This window comes from Formica exsecta, unplaced genomic scaffold, assembly GCF_003651465.1.
Source record: "Formica exsecta isolate Colony F162 unplaced genomic scaffold, ASM365146v1 scaffold416, whole genome shotgun sequence".
Taxonomy (NCBI): Eukaryota; Metazoa; Arthropoda; class Insecta; order Hymenoptera; family Formicidae; genus Formica; species Formica exsecta.
In genome coordinates this window covers 124,818-140,670 of record NW_021851402.1, presented here as the reverse complement: position 1 = coordinate 140,670, position 15,853 = coordinate 124,818, and the positions used below count along the sequence as shown (strand labels likewise).

The following is a 15,853-nucleotide window of genomic DNA, read 5'->3' as shown; positions in this document are numbered from 1 at the left end:
TTTACGTGCATGTATTTGTGCATTTGTGTGAATATATCCATATAATACACACACACATACACACACACAGAAAGTGGTTCTTTAATTATTCATCCAATATATCTTTGCTATTTTAAACAATAGGAAAAATTGAAATTAGAGAATTTTACAGTTTTGATGTGTATGTCATATTATGGCATTAATTGTTTTTGTGAGTAAAGACATAAAAGAAACTTGAAAGTCAACTTTATTTTTTTAAGTGTAATATCATTTTTTTAAGCCAGCGGTACATGATGCTATTTTATCTGCTGAATTGCTAGCTGGATTTGTATGCTTGCTATCGTATGCGCACTATTGCTCAGTGCTGCTGATTATGTTGCTGGCTTGGCTTCAAACGATACTGTCTTTCGTACTGGCTTGTACTGGCTTTTGTACTTTGTTGTGGCTTTGTAAATAAATATGGAGCAGGCTATTACTACTGCAGTACAACGAAAAAATGCAACTGCATTATATGCGTCATATTTCTTTTCATGCAACAACACTTGTGAGAGAATACTTTAACATAACTTCTTTCACATAATCCTAATTAGCTGTGTCTTGATTGGCTCTTGCAATGAGCCAACACAGGACCATGTAAGAAAAATAGCATCTGTTCTATCATGGAAATCCAGCAGATCAGTCAGCAGCATGACCAGCAGACACAATTTCCAGCCTAGCAGACAGTAAGATTGCTAGCACAAGTGCACGCAAGCATTTCAGCAAATAAAATAGCACCATGTGCCACTGGCTTTATAATAGAATTTTACAGAGCGGCAAATTCTGAGAAGAAAGTATTATGTAAGGTATATGTATTTCAAAACAAATAGTTTCTGAGATATTTAACTTTCAAGTTAATAGTCATTACACTTCACAACTGCAGATTTATCTAATAAAGTCGACAAATGAAAAGGATAAATTAGTTTTATGGGTTTGATGTATTTAAGTTTATATATACAGGGTGAGTCATTAGAAATTGCCTTCTAAGATATCTTCACAAATATTGATTAGAAAAAAAGGTTTACGACAAAAGTTAAATTATTTTGAAAGGGCTACATTTTTTGGTTATCTTAGTTTTTTTTAAGTGGAAGCGCCAAAATGTTTTGAAGGTTATCTCAACTTTTTTAAATGGGAAGCTATTTTTAAACAGCTATAATTGTAGAAGATAAAAAGACGAATTCAACAACCTATAACATCTTGACTATGAGGTGACATTGAAATGAAAAAATCCAGAAAAACAGTATGAGTAAAATAGGTAAATGATAAAAATAATAATTTTTCAAACAGAATAAATTAATTTTATTTAATGCTATCTTTTGAAATCGTTCGATATTGATAATACGTTGCTTCATATTTTTGGGAGTTGGTACATTTCAATATACTATTTGTTCACTATCATCCCAATGAAATCCCATTGACACATTCTGTTTTCTTGTGTTTATCAACATTGTGTTTATCAAACCCGAAGATATGAAGCAATTATTACCAATGCTTATCGAACAATTCCAAAAGATATGTTGCAAAGAGATCGCGCATTTAAAGAATGTATTCAAAAGTGTCATAAAATAAATGGACAACTCTTTGAACATCTTATTAAATAAAATTAATTTATTTTGTTTGAAAAATTATTACTTACTATTACTCCTCTTGTTTTTCTAGATTTTTTTTCATTTCAAGATCACCTCACGGTCAAAACGTTATAAGTCGTTAGATTTGTCTTTTCATCCTCTATAATTATAGTTGATTAAAAATAGGGCTTCCCATTAAAAAACTTTGTGATGACCTTTAAAACTTTTTGACATCTCCACCTGAAAAAAAATTAAAACTACAATAATGTAGGTTTTTCAAGATGATTTAACTTTTGTCTCAAACGTTTTTGTGTGTGGAAAGTTAATATTTATAAAGATAGATAACTATCTTAAAAGATAGTTTCTAGTGACTCACTCTGAATGTGCATGTATGTTTGTATCTTTCAATTTAATAATTCAAATCTTATTTTATTGTTCTTATGTTTTGATTATGTTCTTAGGTTCAAGCACTCTCTGGTCCAAATGAATTCTCAGAATTTTATTCGCGTTTGAAGTCGATAAAAGAATTTTATCGGCGACATCCTAATGAAATCAGTGTTCCCATGTCTGTTGAATTTGAGGAATTAGCTAAGATGAGAGAAAACCCAACAGAAGAATTGTCCAATCTTGTTGAATTTACAGATGAGGAAGGTTATGGAAAATATCTCGATCTTCATGAATGTTACCAAAAATACATTAATCTTAAAGGAATAGAAAAAGTAGATTATATAACTTACCTGTCAACTTTTGATCACTTATTTGATATTCCTAGAGAGAGAAAGAATGCAGAGTATCAAAGATATGTTGAGTCCCTATTAGGATATTTGACAGATTATCTGAGTAGAGTAAGACCTCTACTAGATATTAGTACAGAGATTACAGAAGCCAATAAGGATTTTCAGACTCATTGGGAGAAAAGCACATTTCCTGGTTGGCCCAAGGAAGCTGGAAGTGCTTTGACTCATGTAGGAGCACACTTGGAATTATCTGCATTCTCATCATGGGAAGAATTAGCATCTCTTGGTTTGGATAGATTAAAATCAGCTTTGATGGCTTTAGGACTTAAATGCGGAGGTACGCTCGAGGAACGGGCGCAAAGACTTTTCAGTACAAAGGGCGAACCCTCTTTAGACCCCAATTTATTAGCTAAGAATCGAAAAGGAAAGTCAGCTAAGACCAGAGATTCCGAGAAGCAAAAAGAAATTGCACGATTAGAGGCTCACGTGTATAAGCTCGCCGAACTAGTATCCAGTCAACGAGTAGCCACGAAAGAAAATGTACAAAGAAAACAAGCAAGAACCGAGGGCGAAAGAGGCGATTCTGACGCAGAGGCAAGTGCGAGCGAATCGGAAGAAGAGGATGACAATGAGGTTCCATATAATCCAAAAAATTTACCCTTGGGCTGGGATGGGAAACCCATACCTTATTGGTTATACAAATTGCATGGTCTAAATATTAGTTACAATTGCGAAATCTGTGGTAATTTTACATATAAAGGTCCAAAGGCATTCCAGAGACACTTCGCGGAATGGAGACACGCTCACGGCATGCGCTGTCTCGGCATCCCAAACACGGCACACTTCGCCAATGTCACTCAGATTGAAGATGCCCTTGCTTTGTGGGAAAAGCTCAAAGCACAGAAACAAGCAGAACGTTGGCAACCAGAACAGGAAGAAGAATTTGAAGACTCGCTTGGCAATGTAGTCAATCGCAAAACATATGAGGATCTTAAGAGACAAGGCTTGCTATAATAAAGTATACATCAAAGTTGGATTTTATTATAATGTTCCAAGATCGTCATTTGTATTGCTAGTTTTTATAATTCTTTTTTTCATTAAAGTATTTTCGCCAAGAAAACTTTTTCATCCATTTGTCTTGAAATCTGTTAAATTGTATTAGTATCTTGAAACTATTTACACACATATATACATGTATCTCTCGCTTTTTAATACGCTTCATGCTTTGTGATCTTTTGTTTAATCTTGATATAATTGTTCTTGATTTGTGACCGTTTTTGAAATTTTAATTAACAAAGTTTGTCAACTTTGTTAGAACAATATGTAACATTAAAGCTTCTAATTCCTCACTGATATTAAATTATATCGTCAGAAGCGAGAAAAATTATATGCATCTTTTTTCTTGCAAAATGTATTGAAATAAATTAGTTTTTCGTCACCATTCTGCACGTTTAATAATACACATTAATAAAATATATCTATTCTCTTTTCTGTTCATGAATTAAGAAATATCTAATAAATTTAAATATAGGACACTTGTAAAAAAAATGGTTTTGCTATATTTGATCAAACTATATTATCGAATATGAGTCACGAAAAATGTAACTACTTTCGACATATTTCATACAGGAAAAAGATTCATATAATTTCGCTTCAATTTAATATGGCTGAGGTAAGGAAATAGAAGCGTTTAAAAGAAGCTTAAAAAGAAACGTTTAAAAGATATCTAATGCATTAATATTCAATAGAAGTATATTATTAATGTACCGCAAAACACGACATCTATTTAACCAATATTTTAGAAGTGAACATAAATTGTCAGAAAACATTTGATAAAAAATTATGCAACAATTTCAAAGTTGCTTTTACTGTTAAACGCATCTATAATAAAGTAAATATTAAGGCTTTTTTCTTCTTTCTTTTATACCGGTTATTAATAATCAATGGAATATATAACAACCATCATGTTCTTATCTGTTTTCTTTTTCTTATTCATATTTTATCTTTATAATGATAAAGACAAGATGTGTATATATGTGTAGACATATAATATTTAATAAATCTTATATTTGTTCAATATTCTCTCTGCACTAGATAGTATCGCGATGAATATTATATTTGGAAGGAACATTTAATATATATGAAAGCGCATTAATTGTGATCGCACATCCATTTAATACCCCAAAAACATTTGTGTCTCATGATCGCGGCACATAATACTGATATAATCTATTGTACCTCCGTTACAATTAGTCAGATAGAAAGTATAAAAGTAATTGTTTCAGATTTATTGTTTACGCTGGACAATTAAGGCTTTTTTAAGAAACACGCATCATAGAATTAAATACTCTTTTATGCATGTTTTCTTAATAAATGTCTAAGTAAATTGTTTTATTCTGGCACATATCTATCAAGCTCTTATATGGCGCGATTAGACTAAATGAAATTTTAGATAATTAGTTTTCTTCGAATATTTAATTATAGAGGACAATGTGCTAAATTGCGCACGTATATATCATCGTTTTATATTTCACAAGTAGAGCTTTTCACAAATTGCATCTCTTATCATTGATCTTTATATACTACTCGGATGTCGTTAGCCGGATGTCCAGTATGCTAGTTGCATACTGGAAATGCAAAACATTGTAAAATTTTTGGTTTACAATTACTAAAATTTCATCAATACACGTTCCATTGATTAAAAATTTCTTATCGATATGTATCTAACATTAATAAGTACATAACACAAGACATATTCTTCCAGTTTATATGTTTGTGCTCTTTCAATGCACGAACTTTTCTATAGAATTGTATATTGCACTATTAAATAATCGATTATTAAAATTGAACCCTATATTTATATACTCTACTAAACTGTTTAAAGTAATTGAATTGATGTGTCAAATTATGAGTTTTTGTTTTTGAAGTTCTCATATCTAAAATCTGGCGCAAAATTATTATAATTATATTATATACCATAGAGAGAAATCATTTTTTAATCATATTTCTAATTTCAAATGTTGCTTTAGACTAACCAATGAACTAATAAAATAAAATATTTCTATAATCAATAATAAAACATTTTAATTAGTATCGTTTTTAAAGAACATCCATGCAAAAATGTATATTTTCTGTATTGCATTAAGAATATTCCCAAGTCGAATAATTCTTCAATTTGTATCTAATAAGGAATTCAATCATTTGCATTATTCTATGCTGATATATAAAAATGTAGAGTTTGTTATATATAAAGTTTTATAAAAGAATATGCAATAACATAAGAAATAAGCAGCATTACTCATAAAATATCTAATATCACATTATTTAAAACAGAATCTTGGAAATGGAGGAGAAAATTTATTAGTCAAGATGCTTATATGTTGTTTCCACACTTAAATAACTTGTATGGATACGGCTTTTAGTGTGCACTAGTGCAAAATAGTCAAGCGTTCGAATTCGTTATGAGATATACGTTGCATGCACAAATACTTTGTATGTAGCCGGTGAAACTTTTCTATTTTATACAAGATGCTTTGGATACACTCGTCACAGCAACACCGATATTGCTAGACGAGAAGGGACGGATATCTTATTTTAATTCCTTTAATTTTTATTATATATATAATTTCTGACTTGTTCCTGCAGCCATATCGGGTTATAACATCAGGAGTGGAATCCATATGATATGAAATCATATATTATATGCTATATAATACTTTATATAGAAATAATTTATTCTTGCAATATAGTTGGAATAAATTAGCTTCTTTACATGCTGTTATTTGTATTCGATAAAATAAGCTTGTGAAATATGTCGGATTCTTTTTTTGATTCGTAAATTAAAGGCTCTTGCACAATGCTAGGCGATAGCCATAGCTAATAGCTATATAGCTAGATAGCTATATAATAGTATATGCCAATGCAGAATGTTATTCTTTGTAGAGAAGCATTGGCATATGCATTCTCCAGTATTGGAAATTTCTGTTTTTATTTCTATCGCTATCGCTATCGCCTAGCATTGTGCAAGGGCCCTTAGACTCCTATATCTTCACTGCAGCCATATTGAATTATGACGTCAAGGACTGCGTTCTGATATTCACATAGACTCATAGACATAGGGTGCGTTCCGTTTCACACATTGAGCGCATAGATCGCCTGGAAATCTATAGTTCACGTAATATATATTATAGATTTCCAGGCGATCTATGCGCTCAATGCGTGAAACGGACCGCACTCAAAGTTTAATGCGATTTTTCTTCTTTTGCTTTTTGATTCTCGGTCAGTGTTGTTAGATGGATGAAGTTTTTCGTGCCATTTACAGTTACGTATATGTGATAGGTACCTCAGTTATTTTGACGGGATGTCGCAGAAGACAAGTTAAGTAGATACGTATTATAATATAAATAAATAAATTAACATAATTTATATACATCATTATTTTATCGTTTCTTTTTCATTGCTTTATGCGGGCTTTGTTTCTCTCACCTACTGTTCGCCCGTTTGCAAAAAAAAATTTACTGATGATTTTTTTCTCTACAATCAGTGGATAAAGTTAAGCAAAACACTGACAAATTGGAAATAACAAATCAGCATAATTTGAATAATAAGTTATTAGATAATGAACTAGTAACACGCTAGTGCATGCATTAGTGCACGCGCGCTGCGTTGTCAAGTTCGTATTTGGCGCTAAAAAACTTGACAAAGAATGCGACCAGTGATGCCACATTCTGTTGTCTATGCACGGAAGACGCGGCCGCACCGAAAGATAGACGGAAGGGATACGCACACAAAGATGAGCCACAGAGTTCTGTTACACGGCACCCTTAATCGGGTTTAATAACATCCGTAGTTGTGAAACTGGCCAATCACAGCTATTCCTCTGAAGAATGGAATGACTGTGATTGGCCAGCCTTCGAACTACGGATGTTATTAAACCCGATTAGGGGTGACGTGTAAACGTAGTCAACGTCAACCTTTAGCCGCGCGCCTGGTAGTGTGCCTGAGCGCTCCGTCGCTCCGGCGATGCACACTAACAGACGGGCGGCTCACTGACGTGCGTCCGGCTAAAAGTCGGTGCTGATTGACCAGACTTTACTCAATAATAACTCTTTTATTAAGCGTTATAGTAAAAAATGGTACAAGACTTTTCTGTTCAGTTTACTGTCCTCTACCTGCTCACGAGCGTTGTCAAGGGTGCTTTGGGACATCCTGTATAATAGACGCGCGCTCTTATGGGCGAGCTGATGACAAGATCTGAAGGACAGAGCTAGTCAGTCCGGTATGTTTTCTCTCTCGCACATGTAAAGAGAAGGGGAAAGATGGCCCGTTTCTATCCATTCGGCGAACCTTGTCCCCTCCGATGCGTTTGCCAAGTCCCCCACCAACTTTCGTATTAGAAAGAGACAGCATCTCGACACTGTTGCTCTCTCTTTCTAATGTAGTATTCAGCTCCTCTTACGGGGACGCGCAGTTTATTATATAAGTCTATGGATATTCACTGCCAATACTGAAAATCTATAATTTACGTCACGTACACTATAGATTTTCAGTACTGGCAGCATAGACATAGTATATGTAGACCGAGCGTTTGCCTTTATTTAATGAGTGGGGGTAAAGATGCTCGTAGAAAGGACGTACTCTGTTCCGTGCTCCTTGCGTTCTCTCTCGCTCGCATGTAGTATAGCGTTCTCTTTCGCTATGCTACGTGCGACAGAACGCAAGGAGCACCTAACAGAGTATGTTCTTTTCTACGTGCACCTTGGCCCCCACTCTTCAACACTCGGTCTAGATATACTATAGCTGCGTTCCGATATTCACTGCCAGTACTGAAAATGTAATTCTTAGGGGGCTCTGGTGGCTCAGGGAGTAGCGCGCCTGACTCACATCCCAGAGATCTCGGGTTCGATTCCCGACTCGACCCTGGCCTGCGCTTTCCTATTTTTCCTTTCCTACCACCTCCCAACAAAAATTCCTTCCTTCCCTCTCTTCTCTTCTTCCAGTATATATACATAAAAACTGAGTTTACACTCTAATATAACCTGTTGTTGGCCCGAATACATGACAACCCCAGATCATTACGGCCATTTAAATATTAAGAATACAGAATACTGAAAATGTATTGTGTACGTGACGTAAACTGTAGATATTTTGTACTGGCAGTGAATATCGTACCACAATCTATGTCTATGACTGGCAGTGAATATCGGAACACAGCCAGAGTATCGATTACGTAACTTTTCCCCTAGGGCGGAAACATGAAAAGTGAACAATTTTGCCATTAATTTCAATGGTAATATTTTTCACTTTTCACGTTTCCGCCCTAGGAAAAAAGTTACATGATCGATACTTAGAAGCGAGAATCCGTATGAATTTTATTCTTGTAAAATACATTGAAATTTTTTGAATGCGATCATCCTTGGTCGATAATATAGATTAGTTAAATATACTAAAAACTCTCTTTTTTTTATTTGTGGATTAATAAATAACTGTAAATTTTGATCAATTGTTGTAAAGTCCATTTTTGCTGAAAAAAGTTTTTGTTGTATTTTACTAATCTACACATATTATCAAACACAAATGGTCACATTCAAAAAAATTTATTTATTTCCATATATTATATAGGCAGGTGTGAAAAATTACCGAGACCCTAAAATATCTCGAAGGGATAATAGGTTTTGGATAATAGATTCTTGAAAATGTTAAATACAAAACCTATAAATTTCGAATTGAGATTAATTTAAAAATCTTGGTATAGGACCAAGTAAATTTTGTCTCTCTGCACATAATCAATTTCATAGAAAACTTATTTTTCTATGAAACTGACGCACTACCATCCGCGTCTGGCTCTTACTAGCCCGCGAATATTTGAAATTTGTGATGTCACTCGAGAGCCTTAATTTCTTAAAATTCTTAAACATAAAAGTTTTTGGGTATCAAAAGAGCTATCTGACTGATCAAATAGATTTTGGACTCGGAGTCTAGTTTGGGCCTACTAAAGCCCAAGTCAATTTTTTCAAGTAAGTAGACCCATATTTTTTATCATGGATTTAGATTCAGGACACGTTTTTACATCTGATATAGCGGATAAACATTTGGGTCCGAGGCCCTTTTTAGACCCAATGAGGTCCAAATCAAGTTTTTCAATAAAAATTCCTATTTTTCGTCACGTGTCGATGTCTAGAACGGTTTTCTGCTTAAAAGAAAGCAAAATTAGATTTTGGATCGCAAGATAGACCAGATCTTTGGCCCAATGAGGCCTCGAACCCAAATGTCGGCTAGTCAGATGTAAAAACGTGTCCTGAACCTAAATCCGTGATAAAAAATATGTGGGTCCCTACTTGAAAAAATCGACTTGGGCCTTACTGGGCCCAAAATCTAGTTGACCAGTTAGATAGTTCTTTCGATACACAAAAACTTTTACATTTAACATTTTCCTCCAAAACCTATTCCCTTCGAGATATTTTAGGGTCCCAGTATTTTTTCCGCACCCATATCGCAAGAATAAAATTCATATGATTTCTCGCTTCTAATATCATAATTTAATACGCTTATATGATTGCAGTGGACATATAAGTCTTAATAGGTAGCTGTAAATTTCAATCTTACAATTAATCATAAGACACTTATTCTCTCGTTAGAAACATAGAATATATATAGACTAAATTACACAGCCATTTATTAATCCTCACATGATAGATACAGACTCTGCTGAATGCCAAAGGATAAATCGCCATTTTATCCTTTTCCTCCGTTGTCCCTTTCTAACTACCTAAAAACCGTAATTTATATAAATGCCAAGGAAATGTGAAACGAGTGAATTAATAAACGGTTTTCATTCAGCAATAATGCATCCAAATAATTCCGGTATTTATTAGGCAGAAGAATTAATGAAAAAAAAAGTTATAAGAAAAATCTTCAACATATTTTACTGTTTTTATCGAATACGACCAGGAATGTACGAAAAGAAATTAATTTACTTCAATGAATAGCGCAAGAAAATATTTTTTGTATAATCTTTCGCTGTAGATGTCATAATTCAATATAACTATATTTCAAAATCTTACGAATTAACGATATCCTCCGAGATGCGACAATATGGTGTCTATATCAATGAAGTGCCCTCTCGATAAAGTAGTATCGAAGAAAGAGGGACTTAGGCACGATAGATCGCATGTTGTCGGAGTTGCGAGAAACAGTGACAGAATCTTCTTGGCTCTTATTCAACGCTGTCTACAACTGCGCTGTCGTCTAGAGTGTGAAGCCAATTGAAGATCATCATATTTCTCTCGTACTTAGACAACTGATTTCCACGTTCTCTTTCAACATCCCGGATTGTCAATGCGTGATTTCGCTCCTTCCGCCCAATCAAAGAAGTATTAGGAACCCGCGCGGTTGTTCCGGGCACCAATAAAGTAGTTCCATGAGAAGTCTGCGCCGCGGTAGCTGCTGCTTCTAATTGGTCTAAATTAAATTCACTCTGCGAGAGACGTTCCAAAGCGCGGTACGTAGTAAGTAATCTAACGTAATGCAAATAAAACATCATTAATGCATTATATTGAAAAAAGAAACTTCAACAGCGTAATTTAATAATTCTTCAATAAACGCTACTACTAACCTTCGTCGTATATAATTTTGCCGGACTTTTTTGTTGACGGACCTAACTAGATCTGCTCCTGTAAAGGGTACAGGCGGTGGCGGCGGCGCCGGTGGCTGCGGCGGCAGTTGCGGTACTGATTGAGCGTTAGAGGAAGATTGTTGCTGTGCCTGCTGTGGTTCCGATAGCTGCTGTTGTTGTTCTTGCGCGGCTCCACCATGTGGGCTGGGAAGCTGAGATGTACTGGCTACAGGTTCGCCTACGGCGACCCAGGTGCTGCAGGACCTCGAAGCATGATCAAGTCTAGCATGCTCCAGCAGCAGGGTATTGCGCTGGACGGTGTCAAGAGCCAGAGCGGATACTGCTGTTCGAAGGCCACCGGCTCCAGCCGCGTCTGGACTGGGAAGCTGCGACACATCGCTCGTGCTGAAGCTCTTACGCAATCCCAGTGCTGATGATAAAACTCCGCAGCTACGTATTAGCTCGTTCTCTTCCTCGAACCAAAGAATTTCAGGAATATCCGCTGGTCTATCGAGATATATATAGTTGAATGATAAATATGGAATGATTTCTTTGCGCACAATAAATGTCTAGTGTAAGAATAACACGTAATACGAACCTGTTACCCTGAATTTGTCGAGAATCCGGTTTCGGAGAAGGTCCTCGTGCGGTAAGCTGCGCGTCACTGTACGACTTGAAAGTGACTAATCTATTGGCACCGCGCAGATCACTCGCGATTGAAGACACGCTGAAGAGCGATAAATCGGTGGTAACGCTCTCATGACTCGGCGAGCGCAGCATTCGTGAGGTGACTTGCAAGGCTGGACATTGCTTGGATGTCAGACTACCGCTACCTCCGCCGCCGCTGCCTCCTCCACTGCCACCGCTGCTACTACAGCATTGCGCGCACATAACCGTAGGTATCGGCGAAGCCGGCTTTATTTCACTTTCGGACATTTTGTATTCACTTGCGTCAATGTCCGATCTCTATTTATTTGTCTATTTATCTCCGTTTCTGTTTTGCGTACTTTGGCTGTTTTAATTTTTTTCGATGATTGCAGAGTGGTTACAGTGGCGAATTTATGTCATCCTGAGCGTCCAACGTTTCTTCTCCGTTTTCAATGCGATGACTATACGTGATATACATGATATTTTAGAGATAGAAAGATTAATCAGGTAAAAAAAAAATTAATTCTTAAGTGTGAAAAAAAAACTTGTCAACAAAGTTTAACTTAAGATTTCTGTTCTATTGATGTTCTCGATTATAATTGATTATAACGTTAGAAGAAAAAATATTACAAATTTTTTTCGGCATCTTACACAAATAAATCAGTTTCTCGCATATATGTAAGAGAGTAGAGATAGATAAAATATAAAACTCCCTTTAAAATTTTCATCAATAAATAATCATACTGTACATATTTTATATTATAGAGTTAATTTTATGATAATTGTGCTTAAAAGTTACAATTATTAACTTACGAATCGAAAAAAAAATTGTATTGGCAGATATCGCAAACTTATTCCATTAAACATGAATAAAAAAAAATTTGCGATAAAATTTATTTCGATATTTTTTATAAAAATATGTTAAAATATGATTTATCGCCTCTTTCGCATACACATTATAATTTTATATGCAATAACGAAATATCAGTATAAAGTTTATCTTATAAATAATAAAGTTTTTATATCTTATAAATAAACAATAAATGCACGAACAATGGGCTTCTAATAATTAAACTGATTAAGCAGATATAATTCAGCTCTAATAAAATGCAACATTTAATCGCTAAGAAATTGAGATATGTCAGTTTGATAGGTCTACGTCGGTTTTGGCACCTTTGCTCTGTTATTCTGGAATTAAGATTTGAATTGTAATTATCAAAATATTAATATTCAATAATTTTGGAAACTACGACAGATAATGATCTTTGAAATCTTTTTCTTGGAAGCAAAATACTCGATACTAAATCTGTTAAAGAATCCGCCATTAATTGTATAGGTCATAGATTTCCGCGTACATTCTACACATAAAAAAAACCTTAAAAAAAATTGTCAATATTTAATTTGACAATACAGATATGCGAGTTACCTCATCATTTCATTCTTTTTTTCTTTTCTCTTTTTCTCTTTCTTTCTTTCTCTCTCTGAGGATTGTGATTGTATGTACCGTAAATTAAACAGATAAACTATAATCTAGATTAATTTTTTTCTTTCTTCTAAGTTGCGAAAAAGTTTCTAATTCGGATAGCTAATAGCGAAAAACTATTGTAATGTCATATTGATTATGGATATGGCTACGTAATCGACAATTACGCAGTTAAAGAAAAAAAAACGGAACGGGACTAGTCGGTTCTTATAATTTTTTGGACGCTGAACACGAATCCGGTTTCCAAATTGCTTCATCATGTCAAAATTTTGAGAAATTTGCAATTAAAGTTGCAAAAAAGGGCTATTTTCACGAACTTTGTCATATTATAGCTACAATATGTGACGTGCTGGAGAAGTTTTATTGCAATCAAAATAAAATATGTTGTTAGGACTTTCAACCCTCAAAAGGAATTTTTGATATCGGTTATGGTTAATAAGATATCCATGGTTAAATATGGGGTATATTGCAGAAGTTAGCTGTGACGTAGGTCATTTACAATTTACCAAATAGCTTTCAATTATTATTTAAACTTCAGAGTTTTTTAGGTCGCTGAATACGAATTCAATGTCAAAAGTGTCAAATTCAAAATGATGGACGCAATGTGGCGAATGTCAAAACTTAAAAAATGTTTAGATTGCAATCTAAACATTTTTTAAGTTTTGACATTCGCCATATTGAATCCATCATTTGTCAAATGTTTAGATTGCAATCTAAACATTTTTTAAGTTTTGACATTCGCCATATTAAGTCCATCATTTTGAATTTGACAATTTTGACATTGAATTCGTATTCAGCGACCTAAAAACTCTTAAGTTTAAATAATAATTGAAAGCTATTTGGTAAATCGTAAATGACCTACGTCACAGCTAACTTCTGCAATACACCCCATATTTAATCATAGATATCTTATTAACCATAACCGATGTCAAAAATTCCTTTTGAGGGTTGAAAGTCCTAACAACATACTTTATTTTGATTGCAATAAAACTTCTCCAGCACGTCACATATTGTAGCTATAATATGACAAAGTTCGTGAAAATAGCCCTTTTTTGCAACTTTAATTGCAAATTTCTCAAAATTTTGACATGATGGAGCAATTTGGAAACCGGATTCGTGTTCAGCGTCCAAAAAACTATAAGAAATGACTAGTCTCGTTCCGGTGTTCGAATAAAGTCATTTTTTGTTGAACTATGTTATATATATACATATGTATATATTCTCCGAAATTAAAATTCAACTTTTTCTAAGATTGGCATTTCTGCGTTTTCCTCAGTTATATATTTCGACTTTTTCAGTCATTTAGTGTGTTACGCGTGTTATTCAATTGAAATAAAATAAAATATCGCAAAATGTGTTTTAGCTTGTTTTTTATATTGCTAAAGCTAAGAGAATAATGAGACTAAATTCAGGATGTATTGAAAGTTAATAGTCTTGAAAAAAAGTATTAAGTAAGGATTAAGTAAATATTATATAAGGAAAAATTATATGAAAAATAGAAGAATTATATATTCAAAGTCAGATTTGAACAGTAAAAGATATTTAATATTCTTTGCGTATTTCAAATTCACAAAAAAAGAAATATTACATTTTTAATATAAGTATAAAAATTATTGAAAACTTTCTATTTTGACGCATAAAAGTTAAATTAATCAAATCTGATCTAGTATTTAAATATATATCTTTTTTTCTCTTTTCTTTTCATATTTTTATTAAATTGTGTGAAGGATGTTAGAAATAACTATAATAATATTTGTTTCATTATTCTCTTTTCAACTTCTTTTGTGCGATTTATTTTTAATGATATTAAGCTATTTTAACTATGTAAAAAAAATTTTGTTTCCACTTTAGAATTAATTTCGATGGTAACTATGGTTAGTTATTATTTGTTGTCATTAATAGAAATATGCAAGGAATTATGCTTGCATCCGCAATGATCCCTGTAAACACGATATGATCATAAACTAATTGGTGATGATAGCAGCTAAGTATTATGAGCTATATACTTAATTAAACCATACTACATGACAATACATGCATTTTCAGCCAATTTATATCAACTGCATCAGAAATGCGCTTTCTCTTAATTTTTTTCTCATCGCGATTATGAGTGTATTGTCGCAAAATTATCGTCGCTTGCGGAAGATCCCGAAGTTACGAATGAAGCCGGCGCGATTCTATAAATACGCACAAATATTCCAATATCACTCTCGCACCTAGTATATCTTGCACTGTCAGCCACATGACGACGCGTTTCGTCGTGCCAAAGATGCCGCTACTGCAAACAGCGTGTTCATCAGCCGCTTGCGTGGCCAATGGAGTCGAGGAAGACTCCTCGCTAGAAACGAGAAGTCGTAAGAAATACGCGTCACTGGCAGGAGCACGTGAAAAGGACAATATCGTCAACACTGATAACACCGTCCTTATATTCGTCGAAAGCAGGCTATGTCGACGAGACGATGCGATTATTTCGCCTGGGCTCTATGGTCGTTGATCGTAGCTCAGACTCACTCACTGCACAGGCGTCGCTATCGATCGATAGCTGGCTCTTCTCGAGTCTCGGAGTTTCGCCGCGCCCCAAACGACTTGGGGACATTTCTTCCACAAACGAACAGTCGATCTCCGCATCCCTTTCTAATTTTTTATCAGATCAGCATTAAATGTAAATGTAGACTCACATGTCTAGGCTATGAACTATCTGGGTTGCTTGATGTGGCTGGACAATTTTGTAAAAGCAATCTTGATTCATCTTTTAATATGTATATGCTTTTCTTTTAATATATATATA

The 15,853-nt window shown here is 34.2% G+C and overlaps 2 protein-coding genes and 1 long non-coding RNA gene across 5 annotated transcripts in view; 2 read left to right on the top strand and 1 right to left on the bottom strand.

The window, feature by feature from the left end:
• Nucleotides 1-5,166, top strand: part of LOC115240120 (splicing factor 3A subunit 3) — a 7,090-nt gene extending 1,924 nt beyond the window's left edge. For 2 of the 3 annotated variants that reach the window (XM_029815091.1, XM_029815092.1), the window contains one exon: nt 2,045-3,334. In XM_029815091.1, coding sequence (XP_029670951.1) covers nt 2,045-3,334 — 1,290 coding nt within the window. Of the gene's footprint in view, nt 1-2,044 lie in introns of all 3 variants that reach the window. The other variant, XM_029815093.1, reaches the window with a different exon arrangement.
• A 4,669-nt stretch (nt 5,167-9,835) lies between these two features.
• Nucleotides 9,836-11,983, bottom strand: LOC115240122. Its single transcript, XM_029815095.1, has 4 exons — nt 11,533-11,983; nt 10,935-11,441; nt 10,384-10,836; nt 9,836-10,088 (listed from the first exon to the last, which is right to left on the bottom strand). The coding sequence occupies exons 1-3, from the start codon at nt 11,868-11,870 to the stop codon at nt 10,536-10,538; spliced, it is 1,146 nt and encodes a 381-aa protein (XP_029670955.1). The 5' UTR covers nt 11,871-11,983; the 3' UTR covers nt 9,836-10,088; nt 10,384-10,535.
• On the top strand, nt 11,691-12,462 carry LOC115240123. Its single transcript, XR_003884739.1, has 2 exons — nt 11,691-11,829; nt 11,975-12,462. It is a non-coding gene; the product is annotated as an uncharacterized LOC115240123 (long non-coding RNA).
• Nucleotides 12,463-15,853: the final 3,391 nt, after the last annotated feature.